The following is a 23,051-nucleotide window of genomic DNA, read 5'->3' as shown; positions in this document are numbered from 1 at the left end:
GGCCTCATGGACTAAAGTACAACATAAACCAGCACCCCGGGTGGCACATGAATGGAACAGACCCTGACAGCTTTGGAAACTGAACTGGAATGGGAACAACTGCTCACAGAAGGCAAGTCAGAATGTGTGGTCTGAACCTAACTGGGTTGGTTGCCTGCTAAAACAAAACAAACAGACAAGAAAAAATTAACATTTTCCAGAGTATTTTTAAAAGGACCCAGAGTGTCAGAACCTACTACCTAAAATGTTCAGAATATAATCCAAAATTGCCTGATACACAAAGAACCAGAAAAATGTGGCCAAATTTCAAGAGAAAACATAATCAGTAGATGTCAGCCCTGAGGTGACTCAGATATTAAAATGTCAAAGACTTTAACCCAACTATTATAACTATGCTCCATGAAGTAAAAGGAAACCCTCTTGAAATGAATGGAAAGCTAGACATTCTCAGCAGAGAAACCAAAACTATTAAAAAGAGCCAAATGGAAATTTTATTTTATTTTATTTTATTTTATTTTATTTTTTTTTCCGTACGCGGGCCTCTCACTGTTGTGGCCTCTCCCGTTGCGGAGCACAGGCTCCGGATGCGCAGGCTCAGCGGCCATGGCTCACGGGCCCAGCCGCTCCGCGGCATATGGGATCCTCCCAGACCGGGGCACGAACCCGTATCCCCTGCATCGGCAGGCGGACTCTCAACCACTGCGCCACCAGGGAGGCCCTCAAATGGAAATTTTAGAAATGAATAACACAACATCTGAAATAAAAGATTCATTGGTTGGATGCAATAGCAGAATTGAGATGGCAGAGGGAAAAGTCAGTGAGCCTGAAGACAGAGCAAGAGAAATTATCCAATCTAAAGAACATAGAGAAAAAAAATATTAAAAATTAAAAAATGAGCAGAATGTCAGCAATCTGTGTCACAATATCTAAAAGTAAAACATTTGTGTTATTGGAGCACCAGAGAGAAGAAAGAGGTTGCTGTAGAAAAATATATTTGAAGAAATAATGGCTGAAAACTTTCCAGATTTGACAAAGCACATAAATTTAAAGATTCAAGAAGTTCTGTGAAACCCCAAATGTAAAAAACAAACAAACAAAAACAAAACAAACAAACAAAAAACTTAAAGAAAATCTTGCCCACACATATAGTGAAGTGCTGAAAATTGAAGATAAAAAAAATCTTGAGATCAGTCTGAAAAAAAAATGATACACTACATGTAGAGAAAACAGTGATTTGAATGACTGTAGATTTCTTTGAAAACTGGAGGTCAGAGACAGTGAATGACATCTTCAAAGTGTTGAAAGAAAAGAGCTGTCAACACATAATTCTATAGCCAGCAAAAATATCTTCCAAGAATTAAAGCAAAATAAAAACATTCTCAGGAATAAAGAAATTCTGTAAGAGACTTTGTTGCTGTAAAATCTACTTTAAAAGAAATGCTTGGGCTTCCCCAGTGGCTCAGTGGTTAAGAATCTGCCTGCCAGTGCAGTTCGAGCCCTGGTCCAGGAAGATCCCACATGCTGTGGAGCAACTAAGCCCATGTGACGCAACTACTGAGCCTGTGCTCTAGAGCCCATGAGGCACAACTACTGAGCCCGTGTGCCACAACTACTGAAGCCCATGTGCATAGAGCCCATGCTCCACAACAAGAGAAGCCACCGCAATGAGAAGCCCATGCACTGCAACGAACAGTAGCCCTGCTCGCCAGAACTAGAGAAAGCCTGTGTGCAGCTACAGAGACCCAGTGTAGCCAAAAATAAATAAATAAATTTATTATTTTTTTTAATGAAAAAGGAAATTTGAAGGAAGTTTTTCCAGCTGAAGGGAAATGATATCAGAGGGAAACTCGAAACTTCAGGAATGAAGGGAGAGTGCAAGAACAGGTAAATATCTTGGTAAGTGTAGCCTATTTTTCTCCTCTTAAGTCCTTTAATATATGTATGACTGTTGAAAGGGCTTTTCAGTGTATGTAAACGTCCTACAACTGACAATTATAACATAAAAGATGGCAGGCAAAGGAAACTATATGCTGGTAAGGCCATAACATTTTACCTGAAGTGGAAAATATTAACTCTAAGTAGACTGTGAAAGGTTAGATATGTATATTGTAATCCCCAAGGAAACTATTTAAAAAGTAATACAAAGAAAAATAACCAAAAAAGCCAATAGATAAGCTAAAATGGAATGCTGAAAATATTCAAATAATCCAAAAGAGGGGAAGAAAGGAGAGGAACGGGGGAAAATAAACAGAGGGTGCAAACAGAACACAAATAACAAAATAGTAGACCTAAATCTAACTATATCAATAATTATGTTAATTGTAAACAGTCTAAACATACCAATTATTATGCCAGATGAGATTTTAAAAAAAACCAAGACTCAACTGTATGCCGTCTGTAAGATGCCCACTTTAAATATGACAATATAGATAGGTTAAAAGTAAAAGGATGGTTGTATAGCACAGGGGACTCTACTCAGTGCTCTATGGTGACCTAAATGGGAAGGAAATACAAAAAAGAGGGGATATATGTATATGTATAGCTGATTCACTTTGCTCTACAGTAGAAACTAATACAACATTGTAAAGCAACTATACTCCAATAAAAATTTTTAAAAAATAATCACTTTGAGAAAACAATAACAGTTAACAACAACAGCAAAAAAGTAAAAGGATGGAAGAAAGATGTAACAGTAAACACTAATCAAAAGAATGTTGGAGTGGCCATTATTAATATCAAACCATGTAGATTTCAGAACAAGAAAACTGACTGTAGAAATGTGAAGATGGCCTTGAATCCTACCTGTTTTTCAGCAATCTGTCTGGAAGAAGCAATTTATTCCATTCTCTAAACTCTGGTGCCAACTGAAATTGCCCAGGACTAAAAAGCAGAGAAATGGATTTTTCTTGATTTGTCACCCAGTGATCTCACCCAAGAGAAAAGAGTGCAAAGTGGTTTAGTAACTGCTGCCAACAAAGAGAAGCTGTGCTTGGAGTACAAAGCAATGGAGACACCAACTTAAATTTAATGATCCTATGACCCAGGAATTCCACTCCTGGGTATAAACCCAACAGAAATGTGTACATATGTGCATGAAAAGACATGTGCTAGAATGTTCACACCTGCACAAGTTGTAATAGTACAAATGGGAAACCACCCCAATGCGTATCAACACTAGAGTGGATACGTTTGAGGAATAATACAACAGAATGTTATACAGCGGTGAGAAAAAAGAGATCACAGTTACACACAGCAATATGCATAAATCTCAGAAACCTACTTACTGAGCAAAAGTAAGACACAAGAGAAAATATACTTTACGATTCTATTTATAAAATGTTCAAACACAGGTCACAGTAATCAATGATGTTAGAAATCAGTCTCCTTGGGGGGGGGGGGCGGCCCGTGGAGGATTTCTGGATACTGGGTCATGTTTTGTTTCTTGATCTAGGTGCTGGTTACATGGATGTGTTTATTGTGTAAAAATTAATTGAGCTGTATCTTTTTGTGCAGTTTTCTATACATACCTTATGCCTCAATAAAAAGTTTAAAAATTAGTTCAGAATTCCATCACTTACTGGTTTGTATACACTGCTTTGATACTTGACGTGAATGTGATACAATTTAATGGGAGGTCCCCCAGACTCAGCTCTGTCCAGAGGTGACTCAAAATAAAGGCCCAAGAATTACGGCAATACCCAGATCTGTCAGTAGGTGGCGCTGAATTACCCAACGCTGGACTTGGACAAATTTCACTTTATTCAAATTGTCTCTATAGGCACGTAATATAATTTCAGAAATGTAGAAAGTTTCCCACGACAAACAGAGAAACAAAACAGCTTGCCATGCAAATGAACACAAGACATGGGGACTGCGAGGCTAGAAGGAGCTTTTAAAGGAGAAATCCTTTGACTTCTTACGCTGTTTCTATTTGAGGTTGAATCCTGTCCATTAGCTCATGTGATTTATCTAGGATGGAGACGGAGTCCGATTTGAAAAATCCACCTCTTAGCGTAATGAGGAGTTAAGCAAAAGTAGGAGTCCATACAAACACATTTTTAAAAAGCATAGTGACGTTTGCACGAAGTATGTGACTTCTGTATACTTACAATTCATGCCATTTCTCACATTGTAAACTGAGTTCTGAGGCTGCTAGTGCTGATAAGAAAGCAGCAGAAATATATCTCCCAATGTTAATAAAAATGATAGCAGAAGGTGAGTGGGTAGTTTCAAGGTCTAACAGATCTTTAAAGTAGACAAAATTGGGTTATTGGGTTGGAGTGGTGGTGGAGGGTATCACCATCTATTTCTTTAGAAAGAGAAAAGAAAATGCAGTAGCTTTCACTTACAGCAAATGCCCAGAGGGTTTGCAAATGTAAAGCATTGTTTATTGCTCTTTCTCTTAGATTATGAAAACATTTAATCACACAGAGAATTCCAGAGAGTAATATGATAAACACCCTTGGACTCACCATCCAGAGTGGACAAATATTTGCATTTTGTCCCATTTGCTCCAGTTTTTAACTACATTTGTATATTACTGAAATGTCCTTGTGTAACTAAAGAACTTAGCAGGGCTACAGTCAGTCAATTTTGACTTATGCCAAATGCAATTTGTATAAAATTTGGGGGCTGAAAGACTGTGTAACTTAGCATTTCTTTTTTTTTTTTTTCTTTTTTGTTTTTGGCTGTGTTGGATCTTCATTTCTGTGCGAGGGCTTTCTCTAGTTGCAGCAAGCGGGGGCCACTCTTCATCGCGGTGTGTGGGCCTCTCACTATCGCGGCCTCTCTTATTGCAGAGCACAGGCTCCAGACGCGCAGGCTCAGTAGTTGTGGCTCACGGGCCCAGTTGCTCCGCGGCATGTGGGATCCTCCCAGACCAGGGCTCGAACCCGTGTACCCTGCATTGGCAGGCAGATTCTCAACCACTGCGCCACCAGGGAAGCCCCAGCATTTCTTGTTTTATTGATGAAATGGTAGCAAACAGGAAGAAACCTGCAGAAAAATGCCATGGGTATTTCTATCACTTAAACCTTTTTTTTCTCCAAAGCAACTTCATATATAATTTCTCATTTTACTCTCTGAAACAGTTAAGATTGCCATCAATATAAATGTGATAGGGAAGGAAATGGAAACCCAGAGATTGTCTCTGGGTCTCACATCATATCTGGGATAAGAACCCCAGCCTCTGGACACATTTTATTTTGCGGCATGGCACAATGCCTGAGACCCCAGAGGACTTCTGAGTTTGAGACCTGCACTCACTGGATCAGATTTGGACTGTGGACCGGGTTGGCCCCCGGGTTGCCCCAGCCCACCCAGACCTTCTGGGAATGGCAGGCACCCACAGGGCTGAATTCAGAACCTCTAGCCCACACAGAGTAGAACCAGAGATGTTTCAGGGTTAGGAGAGGTGCTTATGGGCCTCCATGATTTCCCTGGGGATCCTTGATTTCCCTGAAATAAGCCAGATGCCAAGGAGGATCTGGAACTGATGGGGCACCCCTTCAGCTGGGGCACCCAGCAGGGTAGAATGGAGCTTACTCTAGGCCCAGGTAGGACTTTGAAATGTTATGAATTGTGTTCAGCTGCCATCAGCTTGGGGAGCTACTCTTCCCTGGAGGATGCAGCGTCTGGTGCCCTTGGGCCCCGATGCTGCGTGCTGTGTTCTCCACCAGGGCCTAAGAGCCTAAGAGCCTGAGCTTTGATTCCAGGCAGTCCTGGCTTGCCTGGCTATGCTGTCACTCACCAGCTGCGTGGCTTGGGCAACGCCACTGGACCTCTTTAAGCCTCAATAGCTTTGTCTGTAAAACAAGATGATTATGTAGTTCAGCACTGTCCAACAGAAACAGTGTGAGCCATGTGTGTCATTGTAAACGTTCTAATGGTCACACTGAAAAAAGTGAGAAGGAGCAGGTGAAATTAATTTTAAAAATTTATTTCCTTAAACCCAATAGATCCAAAATACTATCATTTCAATGTGTAATCAGTATCAAACATCACTTAGTGAGAGATTTTACATTCTTTCATGGGAAGGGAGCTACATCTTCAATATCCCACGTGCATTTACATTTACAGCACATCTCAGTTGAGAGCAGCTGTATTCCAAGGGCCCAGTAGCTCATATGGTAAGTGGCCGTTATTCAGGACAGCATAGCTCCTGCTCATGGGGATTAAGTGAGATTGGGTGTGAAAGCTGCTTAGCTGGACTGTTATTAATATTGCTACTATTATTTTTATTATCCTTATCAACAAAAAACATTTGTACACCCAGGTGAGCATCTTCTTCACCCCATTACTGACTCCTTGGACAGTGACTCAGGGGAGATTCCACAGAGCTGAGCTAAAAGGACCCAGCTCTCCATGACTGTTGGAGTGACCTTCTCCACTGAGAAAACCTGTGAGCACCATTCCTCCCATTCCCGTATGTATGCCCCTTTGAACTGTGACTCTGCCTTTCCTTCCACCAACAGGTGGAGACTATTTCTCCACCTGTTCAATCTGGGCTTGGCCATGGAACTTGCTTTGGTCAATGGGACATTAGAAAATGTGACACAAGTAGTGATTTGAAAAATGCTTACACATTGGGCCTTGCTTTCACTCCCTGCTGGAAACTCTTCTGCCACCATGCAGATGAGCCTAGGCTAGCCTGTTGGGTGATGAGTGACACATGCCACTAGCTGACATCCAGCTAACTGCCAGACAAAAGAATGAGGCCTTCCTAGGCCATCCAGCTGAGCTAGTCCAGACAAGAAAAGACACCTAGCTGATCCAAAGAACCATGAAAAATTATAACTATTATTGTAAGTCACTACGGTTTGGGGTGTTTTGTTATGCAGCAGAAACTGACTGATACATTTTTACTCAAGGCTCAGAAATTCCTCTTACCTTGTGGGGTAGTAGGGATCGAAAGTGTGGCCATCCCCCATATTAATTATACAGGACAGGTTTCCAATGTAGGGAGAGAGGAGCCATGTAAGGGAGATGGTGACGTTGTCAAAGATGAAACTCTCATTGCACACCATCAGCTTCAGCCCTGCAGATCAAAACTAAAAATGTCATTTGCCGTTGCAAAGCAGATGTTTCTGTTTAAAACCTACTCTCTTCTATCTACCTGACCTTTATCTTTAGTGGGGCTTTTAAAGTTTTAAAAATTTTAGTTTTACTTTTTAAAGTTCTTTTGAATTTTATTTTTCATTCCTAGGTAATACATGACCCAGATACAGAATTTGAAATGTACAAAAGGGTCTACAGTGAAAAGAAAGCCCTCCCCGACTGCTACCCCTCAGTCCCCCAGTTCTGCTCCCCAGAGGCAGTCATTGTTACCAGTCTCCTGGGTCTCCTTCCAGAGATACCTACACACTCACAAGCATGTACATACTTTTCTATTTATACAAATGGTGCTCTGTTCAGTATTTGGCACCTTCCATTTTTTTCACTTAGTATATTTTGGAGATTGTTCTATATGAATTCAGTTAGAGCTGCCTTATACTCTTTAATAGCTGCACAATATACCCTAATTTATTTGACCAGGATCCATTGATTGTCTAAATGTATTTTATAATGATTAAAAAGGCAAAAGGCAAAGCACCTTTAGGAAAATCTCCTTGGCTAGGGTGGCTGATGAATCATTGTTAGCAATTTAGTGCACATTAAATTTTACAAATTTGAGCTTCACAAGTTGGCCTGGAGGATGGGGTGAGGGGTAGAATTCGTGGTGGTTCACCCAGACATGGGCTGATTGGTGCAGCACAGTCTTGTGGTTTCTGACTTAAATGAGAAGGGAAAATATGTAAGAAGCTGAATGCAAATGAAAAGGACTTTCCTGAGCTTGTCAGAAAGCCATTGTGGTCCTGATTGATACTGATTCATGATCATCCGAGGAAACTCAGGATGCAGCAGGCCCTTCTGGGCACAGAGGCAGGAGGTGGGGGCAGGGGATACTGCTGGATGAAGTCCTTCCCTTCAGAAATCAGAAACTGATGGTGATCAGAACACACTGATTCACAAGGGACAAGATATTTGAAATCAAAGTCAGGACAGAAAATCTGGTCCATATGGTAGCCAGACCCAACTCACCCCCTACCCCTAAGCTACCCATCTGTCTGATGACAGCAAGGCTGCAACTGGCAGATTTCCAAAGGGCACCCTTTGTCCAGGAGCAAAACCACCAAACGGAAAGTGCTGGCAAACCATGTGGCCTCTCTTCCCAGAAAATAGAACAAGACACGCTGCTCACTCTTATTCCACCCAAGTGTGTTCTGAAAACTAGTGCCACCCCCACTTCCTGCACCCTCTCCTCCGTGCAGCCCTGTTCCTCCTGTCCCCAAGGACCCTGCTCTCCTGGATGGCCGCTGGGGACCCCAACCTTCTCTGACTCATGTTTCCCCTTCAGAGCTCCTTGAACCATTACTCACGGACTCGGTAGAATTTGCCATTCTGACCGATTAATTGGTTGAACAATGGCATAATGTGGTGTCCCAGCTTGAGGGGAAATTTGCACTCACACTGTAATAGGAATGAACTCGATACAGCCATCTTGGAGGGTAATGTGGCAATGTCTACTAACATTTAAAATGCACGTACCCTGTGACCCAGCATTTCTGCTACTAGGGATCTCTCCTCTAAAAATAATCCCAGGCGTATGTCAAGATATATGCACAAGAATGCACAAGAGAGCACTGCAGAGTGATCCATAACAACAAAAACTCAGAAGCAACCAAAATGTCCATCAAGAGGGGAACAGGTTGGACTTCCCTGGTGGAACAGTGGTTACAAATCCGCCTGCCAATGCAGGGGACACGGGTTTGATCCCTGGTCTGGGAAGATTCCACATGCCGCAGAGCAACCAAGCCCGTGCGCCACAACTACTGAACCTGCGCTCTAGAGCCCGTGAGCCACAACTACTGAGCCCACATGCCGCAACTACTGAAGCTCTTAATCCAGTATGACTGGTGTCCTTTGGACACAGAGACAGGGCACATGAAGTTGGAAGCAGAGATTAGAGAGATGCACCTACAAGGGTTTGTGGCCAAGCATTGCCGACAAATACCGGATGCCAGAAGAGGAAAGGAAGGGCTCTCCCCTGCAGGTGTTGGACGTAGAGAAGTCCAGCTGACACCTTGATTTTGGACTCAGCCTCCAGACTGCAAGAGAATGTGTTTCTGTTGTTTTAAGCCACCCAGTTTGTGGTACTTGGTAAGGCTGCCCTAGAACATGAATACAATCTCCCTCCTCCACCTTTGCCACCAGCTGGTCCTCCCACAGCCTCTCCTCTCAATGCCAGGGTCATCCTGAACTCCCATCATTGACAAGTCCTGTCAGTACTTCCTTCTGTTTCTGGAATCTGTCCATTTCTCTCCATCTGCATTGCCCTCCAGCCTCCAGTCTCTCTCACCTGGGTTTCTGGCATCAGCCTCCCTTGTTTGGACTCACAGCAGCCTGTGGGCAGCTTTAAAATACACCTGACCTTGATCGTCCCCTGCTCAAAGCCCTCCGGTGCTTCCCCAACACCCTGGGGCTAGGGTCTGGGTTCCCCAGGCACTAGTGCCCCACCTCCACCCGTGCTGAGTGCTTTGCAGTTCCCTGCACCTACCACACTCTTCCTCGGACTTGCATGGGTTCCTCCCTCTCCCCAGAACACCCGTCCCCATTCACCCAGCTGTCCTTTCCCTGCGTGACTCCTATCATATCTTCAGGTCTCAGCTTAGATCTCACCTCCTCTGGGAAGGTGGCCGGCCCTTTGACCGTTGGCCCACAGATCCACCCTCACCACACTTGGTTCCAAATTGCAGGGAGCTACATTTCCCAAACTCCCCTGTGCACTGGCAGGCGCTGATGGAAGACTGAAGACGACGTATTAACTTCCAATGGCTGCTGTAACAAATTACAAAAACGCAGTGGCATAAAACAGCACATTTATTACCTCACCTTTCTGGAGGTCAGAGGTCTGGGTGGGCTCAGCTGGGCTCTGCTCAGGGTATCACAGGGCTGAAATCAAGGTGTCACAGAGGCTCTTGGGAGGAATCTACTTCCAGTCTCATTCTTCTTGTTGGCTGAATTCAGTTCCCTGGGACCGTAGGACTGAGGTCCCATTTCCTTGCTGGCTATCAGCTGGGACCACCCTAAGCTCTTAGAGGCCTCTCTCCAGTCCTCCCATGTGACCCCCTGTCTCTCAGAGCTGGCAGTGAGGCGTCAGATCTGTCTCATACTTGAATCTCACTGACTTCTCCATCTGCCACCCGTCTCTTATGCTTCTAGCCAGAGAGAATTCTCTGCTTTGAGGGGCTCATGTAATTAGATTGTACCCACTTCAGTGATCCAGGATAATCTCCCTATTTTAAGATTAGCAACCATAATTACATGTACAAAGACCCTTTTGCCACGTAAGTTAACATGGCATGGCATCTCATCATACCTGCAATTCCAGGGATTAGGGTGGGAATTGGGGGGTTCAAAGTCTGCCTGCGCCAGACGGGAAGAGGTACAGGGCAGGGTGCTTTTTGCCCTCTCTCTCACCACATCTCCTCTGAAGCTCCAGCTCCCTCTGACCAGTCCCTCCCTCGTGGTCCTTGCTCCCACAGGGCAGATCATGGTTCTAGCACGTGCTGGGTGGCCCTGACTTCTGGTTTTGGTGTAACATCCCCCATGGTTGTCCCTCCAGCCCTTTGGGGTGGTAGCAGCTTTCTGCTCCTCAAATCTCAGGGTTGAATCATCATCCCCTATTTGGCTTCTCAGCACTTCCGTGACTTGGGTAACCAATTCCCTGCTTTAAATTCCCTCTGTTGGAAGACCGAGCGTGATTTCTGTTTTCCTGCTGGGACCCAGTTTGCTATACCCCTCAGTGTGAGATCTGTACCCTACTAGGTGCATCCACAGCACTAGACTACAATCTCCAAGAGAGAGGGAATGTTTTGTTTTGCTTTGTTTTTGTTCACTGCTCTATCTCTAGCACACAGAACAGTACCTGATGCATAGCAGGTACAAAATGAGTCTTGCATGAGTAAGTAAACAGCACCTTTCTCCCTTCTGTGTGACATTGAGCACAGTGCTAGGTAATTGCCTGTATTTGTATCTGTCTCCCCATTAGACTGTGACCTCTTCGAAGAACAGATTGTGTTTGATTCATCCCTGCATCCACAGAGCCCAGGATAGTGCATGGCACAATTTTGGTGCTCAATAAACGTCTATCAGCAAACTGACTGAATGAATGAGTGATGGTGACACTTAGGTACAAACAGACTCCCTGGGGCTCTGCCCAGATCTCCTCCAACCCTCCCCAAAAGGGTGCAGGGCTCCCATCCAATGTGCCCTCTGGGTGTGGCTACAAGGTTTGGAAGCTTGCATCTGGGCCTTTAAGGAAATAGCCCACTGAGCTCCATCTGTGAGGGAGGCACACCCATTGGCCCGTCCTCCGGGCCTTTCCTCCTTGGTGGGCCAGAGCCTCAGGAATGCTGGGGCAATGAGGTGAGCCGAAGAGAACCAACTGGCTGATTTCGGTATTTCTTTCCCCCACGCCTGCTCTAAGGGGAGCAGGGGTGATGTGGGTCAGACGTGGCGGGAAGAGGTGCAAGTTTCTTTCCAAGGGAAGATCCTTGTCACCAGACAAACCTGGCTCAGAGGCAGATTTAATCTGATTTAGAAAAATAAGACCCTAGGGGGCTTCCCTGGTGGCGCAGTGGTTGAGGGTCCGCCTGCCAATGCAGGGGACACGGGTTCTTGCCCCAGTCCGGGGGGATCCCACATGCCGCGGAGCGGCTGGGCCCATGAGCCATGGCCGCTGAGCCTGCGCGTCCGGAGCCTGTGCTGCGCAACGGGAGAGGCCACAACAGTGAGAGGCCCGCGTACCACAATTAAAAAGAAAAAAGAAAAATAAGACCCTAGAGAAACTCTCCCACATGAAGGAGAGATACCATTCAGAACAGGATAGATACCACCTGGAACGTTTGTTTGTTTCAGGACTATTCACAATAGCAAGGATTAATCAACAATCCGCACATGTCTCAATAGAGGAAAAGACAAACTATGATATAGTTACATAATAAATGAAACAAACTAGTACAACATGTATCAAGACAGATGATACGAATCTAATGTTTTATTCATTTCTGTAATGAGGGAATCTTAAGCAAATATGGCATAATGCTAAGATTTGACAAAGTTGGGTAGTGGGTCCAGGGGATTTCATTGAAATTTTTTTCATTCTTGTCTGTGCGTTTGAAGTATTTCAAAATTTTAGAAATTTAAATTAAAAAAAAGAAAGCAATGTTTTTGCACCCAGTTGGGGTGGGGAGCAAAATGTCCACCTGACCCGTCGGGTGGGTTTGATGTCAGGTGAAGGGTGAGCCACGGCCCCCTTACTCCCCTGCTTGGTGCTGTGGGCAGACTGGCCAGTTTTCCTATATGATGGAGGCCCAAGGTCAGATATGAAGATTGTTCAATCCTTCCAGACCCCTTTGCTGGGCACAGGGCACCAGGAAGTGCCCTGCACTTGCAACCAGAGCTACAGAGCCCTTGGGCCCTACCTGCCACTTCGTCCTTGATGCTGACCCAGCTGCATTCCTCCTCCAGGTCTGAGGGGTTCCCGGCATCCTGGATGCAATAATGGGGAGTCTGGCGCCCATAGAAAGCATCCTGGATCTTGATCACCTCCCCTGAGCATTGAGGCTCTCACAGGCCAGACTCTGGCCGACACCTGTGGCAAAGGTAAGGTGACACCTAAGGGGGGCTCGTGGTCACAGATGGGCAAGTGGCCAGCTGATGGGAAGCAGAGGGGTCTCAGGGGTCTGGACTGTGAGATGCAAGGACACAGTGGGAGCTGACTCAGCAGGGGTGAGAAACAATGTGGTGGGCATGAGCATGGCTCTGGGGCCAGACTGCCCAGGGACAGGGCCAGCTCAGCCACACTTGGGCTGTGTGGTCTTCTGCAAGTTATTCAGCTTCTCCGTGCCTCCTCTTTATGGGGGGAGTCAATATCACACCCCATAGAGTCGTTAGGAGGATCAAATGAGTCTCTACATTTAGGGTCAGGACTCTAAAAGTGGCAACAATCATTCCACCTGTTTTGAGTGCCTTCCTTGAGACTTATCTGAAAACAATGCCTGGCACATCATAAATGCTAAACAAGCATTTGTTGAATGCATGAGTGATTTCACTGAGTCTTCATACCAGTCCTATGAGCTGCACTATTATCCTCCCCTGTGGTAACATCGGGCTCTGTGGGGTCACTGTGCTGATACCCCACTCCAGCCCAGCTCCTGGCATGTGGTCTATGCTCAGTAAACATCTGTTGATAGAGAATGACCTGGCTCAGATGTGCACAGCAGAAAGTAGGAAACACTGCCTTCAGACTCAGGCCCATCTGCCTGGTGGGTCTGCCACAGGGCAGGGGTTGAGATCAAGATCTGTGATCATTTCCTAATGGCTGCTGTAACAAATTACCACAAACTTAGTGGCTTAAACAGCACAAATTTATCTTCTTACAGTTATGGTCAGAAGTTCAAAATGGGCTTTACTGGGCTAATATCAAGGTGTGGGCAGGGCTGGTTCCTTCTGGAGCCTCTAGGGGAGAAGCTATTCCCTTGCCTTTTCCAGCTTCTAGAGGCTGCCCCTTTCTTCATCTTCAAAGCCAGCAGCACAGTATCTCCCAGTCTCTCTCTCTGATCTTCCCGTCTCATCTCTGTCACCTCCCAGCTGTGTGGAACTTACCTTATCTGAGCATCACTTTTCTTAGCTTTATCATGGGCCTGCGACAGAATGATGGAGGTATTTCTACTGTGTGATGAATAAGTGCACAGAGGCATGTACAGCTCAGTGCCTGGAACTCCTGCTGGATGTATGTTAGCTCTTCCTAGTGTGACCTCGTGCCAGGGACTGCAAGACCCTGGGGACTAACGGTGCTGAGACAGGCTTGCAGTGGGGGTGGGGAAGGGTATGGGGTTTGGCGGGGAGCTTTGGTAAGAAGTGAGGAAGTTGGGCTTCCCTGGTGGTGCAGTGGTTGAGAGTCCACCTGCCGATGCAGGGGACACAGTTTCGTGCCCCAGTCTGGGAAGATCCCACATGCCGCGGAGCGGCTGGGCCCGTGAGTCATGGCCACTGAGCCTGCATGTCCGGAGCCTGTGCTCCGCAACGGGAGAGGCCACAACGGTGAGAGGCCTGCGTACCGCAAAAAAAAAAAAAAAAAGAAAGAAAAAGAAAAATACCTAGTAGGCCATTTGGGCTGTGATAGGGATGACACCAAGGGCCTGGTTTGTACCATTATAACAAGAGATGGTCTTCATAAGAAATTAGAAATTGGAGGTTGGAGAAGGGAGCCATGCAATGTGGTGGGACTCTGGAACATTCAAAAAAGGTGTCAGATAAACCGTTTCTTGTGGCAGGGTGGCCAAAGGCTTTAGAGAACACGGTTGTCTAATGTCTGGTTTTAAGCTGTTAGCTTGCTCTGACCTAAGTTACCATTATTTTGTTTTTTGCTTCCACCCCTCTCTGCCCCAGCCCCTGGCAACTACGACTTTCTATCGCTATGGACTTAACTGTTCTGAACATTTCATACAAATGGAATCATACAATACGTGTACCTTTGTGCCTAGCATAGTTTCTCAAGTTTCATCCATATTGGACCATGTATCCATACTTCATTCCTTTTATTGAAGAATAATATCCCATTGTACAGATAGACCACATTTTGCTTATTCTTTTTTCTGTTGATGGACATCTGGATTATTTTATTCTGTGAATTTCTTGGGGGGAAGGAATAATGTCTCTTAACCTCTGTCTATCCCTTGGCTGGCACACAGTAGGACTCAATGAGCATTTGCCAGCCTGGCCCCATCTCCCAGGTCCCTGGGGCTGACACTTGACCCCCCCTCCCTTTCCCAGAAACCCTTCCAAGACCCCTGGAGTAGCCTTGCCAGGCAGAGCCCTGGGTAGAATGTGATGTCATCGCTGACTCACAGGCTGGAGCACAGGCTGGGCAGAACTGGCCTCTTATCTCCAGGGGCTAAGCATCTAATGACTTTCATTAGAAAACTATGTGGAAGGCCACACACAGAGATAATGTATCTCCTGGATAAAGGCTTAATTTATGTCCCTCGTGGAACATGCTTGGAGACATTCAATAAGGAATGCAAATCTGCAGGCTGAATTCCATTTCCACATTCTTTATATTCTGATAAATTGCAGACTCCTGGGCACAGAATTCATCCTGGTGATGTCAGCTCCCTCTGTGTATGTGAAGAAAGGAAGCAGGACATGGCTGGACCCATGTGAGCCTGATTCCAAAGATCCGATCCAGCTGCCTAAGCCTCCAAATCCTGCACTGCAGGATCAGCCAATGAAAACAGAAAGAGAGCAAATTTGGTTTAAATAGGGCACTGAGTTCATAAAAAGAACCATAAAGCTATTCACGCCCTGTGGCCCAGACATCCCAGTCCTGGGAATAGACCCATTTTAGTTTTGGTCCCCTCAGAAGCTGAGACAAGAATTTAAGTGCAAGCAGCTTATTTGGGAGGGGGTGCAATTCTATATGAACTGGTGTTTTTGTTAGTCATATTGAATCTTTGCCTTCCATTCGATCAAAAAGACAACATGACAAAAGAATTTGCGTGGTCCCATCACCCTAATACATTCTCGTTTCTTTGTGGTTTCTTCAAATGCTTCTTTTCTTGAAGACAGATGTTTACCCAGGCACAATCGTAGTGTACATATAACTAGCTCATATTACATCCTGCATTTCCCACTTAGCATTAGATAGTAAGCCTCTTCCATGTTGCTAAAGGGCATTGAAATCCGCATGGTGGTGGCCAAGTCTCCTTTCAAAGAATGGACATTGACTACACCATTCCCATTTTGCTAGATGTTCTATGTGGTTTTCGTCACCTGTTTGTGATCTGTTCACTTTTGCTATCCTAGTCAACACTTCTATGAACATCTTCTTGCACTTACCCTTTAGCCTGGGCTGAGTTATCTCTTGAGGGTTATAGCAGACACTGTCAATGCCCCGCCTTACCCTACACTTACCATGTAAGGCTTCTCAATGCACCCATGGCTCTTTGCCTCCCTCTGCACACAAGGAACAGAATGGAAATGCCTGGAAGTTAGAGCCTCTCGGAAAAAACTCTCACCTTATTGACCAAAGTTGCTGGGTCAATCCCCCAGCTCTCTAAAGATTACTCTAAGGCGTGTTCACACCATCTGCAGAGTCTCCCACCAGACTGAGCCTCAGTTTCCTGAGATGGTAATGACCTTGATAATGTACTGTTAATGTCTACCCTCCCTGTTTCACTGCTCCACTCCTGGGTTCACCACCCAAATAAACCATTTGCACTGGAATGTTTGTCTTTGGGTCTGCTTCTGGGAGAGCCAAGCTCAGACAAGTCTATCCTTGGGACTGGGATGCCTGCCCACAGGGCATGAACATCTTTGTGATTCTTGCTATGGACTCAGCGCTGTTTAAACCAAATTAACAATCTCTCTGTTGTTCATGTTGCTGATCCCTCTTGAAGGCTCAGACTGCCAGATCAAATTCTGGGAAACACGCTCACACAGCTGAGTCGTGCCCTGCACACTCTTCTCATGGTTTCAGTTCTATACTTGGGGACCAGCTCTGAGCAACTGATAACGACCTGAGTCATTGGAATGGTGGGTTGTGTTCTCTTGGTTTTTTAAACATGTATGTAGGTGAGGCTTCCAAGTTTGCTCATGTATGCCTTGTTGTTTGCTTCTGTAGGGTGCCTGGTAACCTGGATCTTAAAGGACTAGTCAGGAAGAGAGGAGTGAGGTGGAGGAAGGGGTGGGGGAAAAGCTGGTAGAAAGGGGTTCTCAGGGAGAGGCCCCAGAATGTTAAGTCCCTATTGCGTGTCAGTACCCCAGAATGAACATAAGCCACAAAACCCTACATTATACCCCCTGGGTGGTCTGCCACGGCAGGCCACACCTCCACACGTTTGCACATGCTGTTTCTCCACTGAGAATTCCTCTTATACGCTTGCACACTTACACCCTTTTTCAAGAATAACTCAACTATAAACCGTTTCTCTGAAGCCTTCTCAGCCTCTGCACGAGTTAATTGCCGCTTAATCCATGCCCTGGTAACAGTTTAATCTACTTCCATTTTAGCATTGCTTAAGTTTTCAGCCTTAAAAAAGAGAACAAGAGGGCTTCCCTGGTGGCGCAGTGGTTGAGAGTCCACCTGCCGATGCAGGGGACACGGGTTTGTGCCCCGGTCCAGGAAGATTCCACATGCCGCGGAGCGGCTGGGCCTGTGAGCCATGGCCGCTGAGCCTGCGTGTCCGGAGCCTGTGCTCCGCAAGGGGAGAGGCCACAACAGAGAGAGGCCCACGTACCGCAAAAAAAAAAAAAAAAAAAAAAAAAAAATAGAGAACAAGAAAAAATATATATATATGTATATATAAAAGAGAACAAGAGAGAAACTACAAGAACTTAGATGTAAAAATAAATCCACTTACAGCCTTTGTAGTTTCCACTTTTGAGTTGTTTTGCTTAATGACTATTGTGGGTTCAGGTGTAACTTCCAAAAAGATACATTGAAGTTCTAACCCTTGGTACCTGTGAATGTGACCTTATTTGGAAACAAGGCCTTTGAAGATGTGCTCAAGTTAAGAAGAGGTCATGCTGGCTAAGGGGAGCCCTAACGCAATGACTCGTGTCCTTATAAGAAGAGGGAGATCTGAACATAGAGACACACAGACACAGAGGCAAGAAGGCCATATGACAACCGAGGCAGAGGTTGAAGTGATGTTGCTGCAAGTTAAGGGACATCACAGATTGTTAGCAGTACCGGAAGCTGGAGGAGTCTGCCCTCAAGACTTCAGAAGGATCATGGCTGTACTGTCACCTTGGCTTCAGACGCCTGGCCTCTAAAACCATGAGAGAATACATTTCTGTTGTTTAAGCCACCAAGTTTGTGGCACTTTGTCATGGCAGCCCTAGCAAACTAATACAATGACGATGTAGCCCAATGAGGCCACGTGCCATTCATTCATTCAGTATCTCTTGAGACCTACTATGTGCCGGGCACTGTGCTAATCTCCGGATTTTAAATAGGAGAGTGATGTGGTCAGCTTTGAATTTCAGCCAGGTCACCTGGTGGCAGCAGGGAAGGTAGATTGGAGGGGGTGGGACTGGGGCCCATGAGGAGGCTGCTCCTAAGAGGTCAAAACTAGCGAGGATAGCAGCTGGGGGGCTGGAGGTGAGAGGTGCAGTGTGAAAGATTATTTAGGAGGTAGAAATGTCAGGACATCGTCCAGACTATAACTCAGTGGTTATTATTTAAATTGAATTTTTGTCCAGCCTCACTGACTGGGCCCTGAAGTACATGGTGGAAAATTGAACCGTTCCAGCTCAGGCATTAGAAGGCACTTCTTTTTCTACCAGTGATGTCTGCTGTATTTCAGTCTTGTCAATTCTCCCAAGTGTGGCAAATTAGTATTATATAAATGATAATACACAGCACCTCTGCATGATTATTATTATTATTTGCATTCCTTTCTCCCTTGTTAGACTCTGAGCTCATTGAGGTCGGGAGCTATGATTTCCCATTTTTCTGTCTGAAATACCATATACGACACCAGTCTCTGCTGTTTAGTAGAACTTTGAGGAAATTACGAATCCTCTTAAATGTTAATGGCATAATTTATGGTCTTTGTTTAGTGGTGAAGTGTGCACTCCGGGAGTCCTGGGGAGGCTCTCCCACCACTCCCTATACCCTGTGAGTCCTGGGGAGGCTCTCCCACCACTCCCTACACCCTGTGTCCTGGAGCTCACCACCAGTGCTTGTCCCTCGGGGAGGCAGCTGCCACCTTTGCTGGCACTTTTCCTGTTACCTTGAACCCTGCTATCTGAGATTTCCACATTATCCTGCTTAGCTTATCACACTGGCTAATTAGAGGCACCATTTAAAAGCTTACTGAATGGGAAAACCACAAAGTAATTTAGATATGATAACATTATCTCCAAAAGGGAACTATTAACTCACTTTAGGCCATAACTTTGTTAGTAGAAGATACAGAATTGCAAAATAAGGCTGTTGTTTTTATAGCACAAAAAACTTTTCCTTTTGAATTCAGCTTTGCATCTTCATCTCGAGATTGCTCTATGGACACAGCACATTCCATGGAAAAAGTGGCCTTGGAGAAGGGTAGCCCCCTCTTCCTGCATCCTTCCCCAAATTACAAGGTAAGAGGATTCCACGTTCAGTCTCCCACCCCTGCCACGTGTTGTGTGATTTCTGGTCCGGGGTACCACCTCCAAAGCTTCAGTTGCTTCCTCCATAAAGAGGGGATAGTAATAGTGCCTGCCGAGTCTGTGTCACGATAAGAAGATACACAAACCACAGAGCAGGGGCACACATCTGGGAACCCCCATCCTTCTCCCTCCCCAAGGGAGGAGGCCAAGCCTTCCTGCTCACCCTGAGAGCCTCTCAGATCCTCCAGAGGGCAGACTGTGTGTGGTTCTGTACCGTGCCTTCCACCCTCTGGAAGGGAGTCCTCTTCCACAGTCTCTGGATCACTGCTGGAAGCAACATAGCCAACTTGTGCAAACGTGTGTGACTTGGGAGGAAGCCCAGGGGTTACTCAACCCAACTCAGAGAAGGGCACTGCCACCGCCTCCTTGAACCCCAGCCTTCTTCCTGCTTCCCTCAGCAACCCAGCCTCCAGTGCCTCAAGTCTGAACAATTTTCCTCTTCCCCCACCCTCTCTCCTGCCTGCCATTTCCCCTGGCCCCTGCTCCCCTCTCCTGCACACCCACCCCTTCAAAAATCTGGAATGACGTGGTGTGGCCATGCTGTGGGATGCCTCTGAGTCTTCGCACAAGCTGTAGCCCTTTTGGACCACTCTTCCCAGCTCTCCACGTGGCCAACTCCCAGCCATCCTTCAGCTCTTGGCTCGGCATTGCCCCGTTCAGGAAGCCTTCTGGAAAACCCTTCTCCCTGCCCTGGAGGATTTCTCACTCATGCCTCTTTGTCACCACTTCTGTGCCACTACAACCCCACCCCGGACAGGTGGCCCTCTGTATTTGTGGAACAGCTGAATGGATGAATGAATGAATGTGTGGGCTATTCACATTTTTACCATTGACAACCATGGGCTTCTCTGACAATTGTACTCTCTAAACTGGCTTGTTGTGCAGTCATAACTGCTTCTGTCCACCTGAGTCACATACAAATGCCATCTTGGCAGCTCTCCTGCTAACTCAGCCCTGTCAGTAGAACTTTCCATGATGATTTGCACTGGCCAAGATGGCAGCCACCAGCCACATGTGTCTACAGAGCCCTTGAAATGTGGCTAGTGTGGATAAGGAATTTAATTTCATTGCAATTAATTTATATTTAAGTTTAAATAGCCACATTCTACTAGCAGCTACTGTGTTGGACAGCACAGCAAAATTCCCACAGAAATGCCTTCCTGGACCTGGCCTCTTGACTTAGGACACCATTGCCTACAGCGTAAAGCCCAAATTCTTACAATATGGCACAATCCAATCCCTAAACAGGGATCGGACTGTGCACTGTTCATTTCCACTACCTCCATCCCGGAGGTAGTGGAAATGAACAGTGGTTGCAAGTACAGCTCTGGAGCTAGACTGCCTGGGTTCGAAGCCTTGCTCTGTGGTGTTGGGCAAGTTACTTAGCTCCTTTGTGCCTCACTCTCCTTGTCTGTAAAATGGGGCTAAACACCTGTACTTAAGCTGATTGTGAGGAGTACATGATCATGTGTACAAAAGGCTTAGAAGAAAGCCCAGTACCTAGGAAACTCTCAATAAATGGCACCTATAATTGTCATTATCTCTTACTAAGTCCCTAGTAGCACCGGCTCTGCTTCCTCCATGCCCGCCTGCTAGAATTGTCCAGCTCCACGCCATTGTCCACTCTGGCCCTCCCACCTGCCTCCTCTTTGCCCATCCAACTGCTTCCCACCCTCAAGGGCTCAGCTGTGCACCTCGTCCTCCAGGAAGCCTTCTTTCTTAACCCTCCCCAGCCTGAGCAAGATTTCCCTCCTCAGAACTCCCATGATACTTCTTATCTGTGCCTCTTCTAGAGCAGGTATAATAGGGGACTAGCTATTACTTACTGTGTACGTGTCTTCATAGCCAAACTAGAAGAAACTTAAAATCCTGTACTCGGTCATGAGGGTCTACTTTCCTTCCAGGGACAGACCAGAGTTGTATACATTGTAGCTGCTCCAAAAAATTAATGTTTCTGCTTACCATACTGGCTGACCTTTCCAAATGTTCTCTCTTTTCCAAGAAACGATAGGAAAGGAACACGCTATGAGCTCCTACTATATTCTAAGCACCATGACATACACGATTAGAGTTTACAAAGTTTAATTTAAACTTTGCAGCCACCTGTGAGGCAGATATTATAATTCCTATTTTAGAGATCAGGAGACTGAGATTCTGAGATTTAAGCCAATAGCTCAGCACTCAGCTTAGCAGGTGGAAGAGCTGAGGCTCTAATGGAAATGGGTCTGTTGAGGTCGTGAGTCTCCAGAGGTAGCCCCAAGGGACCACACAGCCCAGGCCCATATTCACACCCTGGTGTGGCCCCTCCTTGCCCCGTGATTCATGCTAACCAGTCAGGGGAAGTGAAACTATGCCAGGCCTAGGTTCAGCCTTAAAGGAGATTGGCAGCTTCTGCTTCCTCTCTCTTGAAATACTCACTTTTGGGGGCTTTTGCTGCCATGGAAGAAGTCTGGCTATCCTGTTAGAGATATCTCAGGGAGAGGGTCAAGGAAGGCCCTGAAACCACATGGGGAGGGAGAGAGGCCCAAGCCCAGCCCTCCTAGTGTCCCCGTCAACTGCCAGCTGACTCACAGCCACACCAAGACCCCACACTGTGAAAGCAGAAGAACTGGCCCACAGAGCACCGTCAACCCACAGAGCTGAGCCCACAGAACCCACAGACGTGATCAAATGCTTGTTGTTTGAAGCCACTAAGTCTTTTTTTGTGTGTGTAAAAGTGTTTTTTTAATTTAATTTTTATTTTATATTGGGGTATAGTTGTTTCACAAAGTTGTGCTAGCTACAGGCATACAGCAAACTGGTTCAGTTATACATGTACATATATCCATTCTTTTTCAGATTCTTTTCCCATATAGATTGTTACAGAATATTGAATAGAGTCTCCTGTGCTCTACAGTAGGTCCTTGTTGACTATCTATTTTATATATAGTAGTGTATATATGTTAATCCCAAACCCCTAATTTATCCCTCCCTCCCAACTTTCCCCTTTGGTAACCATAACTTTGTTTTCTAAGTCTGTGAGTCTATGTCTGTTTTGTAAATAAGTTCGTTTGTATCATTTTTTTAGATTCCACATATAAGTGATATTGTATGATATTTGCCTTGTCTGACTTACTTCACTTAGTGTGATCATCTCTGGGTCCATCCATGTTGCTGCAAATGGCATTATTTCATTCTTTTTATGACTGAGTAATATTCCATTGTATATATGTATCACATCTTCTTTATCCACTCCTCTGTTGATGGATATTTAGGTTGCTTCCATGTCATGGCTATTGTGAACAGTGCTGCAATGAACATTGGGGTGCATGTATCTTTTTGAATGATGGTTTTCTCCAGATATATGCCCAGGAGTGGGATTGCTGTATCATATGGTAGCTCTATTTTTAGTTTTTTAAGGAACCTCCATACTGTTCTCCGTAGTGGCTGCATCAAATTACATTCCCACCAACAGTGTAGGAAGGTTCCTCTTTCTCCACACCCCCTCCAGCATTTATTGTTTGTAGACTTTTCGATGATGGCCATTCTGACCAGTGTGAGGTGATACCTCATTGTAGTTTTGACTTGCATTTCTCTAATAATTAGTGATGTTAAGCATCTTTTCATGTGCTTTTTGGCCATCTGTATGTTGAAGACACTAAGTCTTAGAGTGTAGAGTGGTGTGTTACACAGCAAAAAATGACCAAAACTCTTGTGTGTGAAGAGCTACTTCCCTTCACATTACCATTACCATTTTCTTATGCACTGGCCAGTCTTCGTCCCATTTCAAGGCAGCACATGCATTTTAG

At 45.5% G+C, this 23,051-nt stretch overlaps 1 protein-coding gene across 1 annotated transcript in view; it reads right to left on the bottom strand.

The window, feature by feature from the left end:
* The window catches only part of LOC309794451 (polycystin-1-like protein 2), a gene marked incomplete at both ends in the record, with an annotated part of 81,809 nt that overhangs the window by 54,219 nt on the left and 4,539 nt on the right, over positions 1-23,051 (bottom strand). The window contains 2 exon segments of the mRNA XM_082605977.1: positions 6,889-7,036; positions 12,507-12,653. Coding sequence (XP_082462103.1) covers positions 6,889-7,036; positions 12,507-12,653 — 295 coding nt within the window.

Source organism: Mesoplodon mirus (assembly GCF_964341445.2).
Source record: "Mesoplodon mirus genome assembly, chromosome: 19".
Lineage (NCBI taxonomy): Eukaryota > Metazoa > Chordata > Mammalia > Artiodactyla > Ziphiidae > Mesoplodon > Mesoplodon mirus.
Note: the sequence above shows the minus strand (reverse complement) of the source record. Positions and strands in the feature narration are given on the sequence as shown.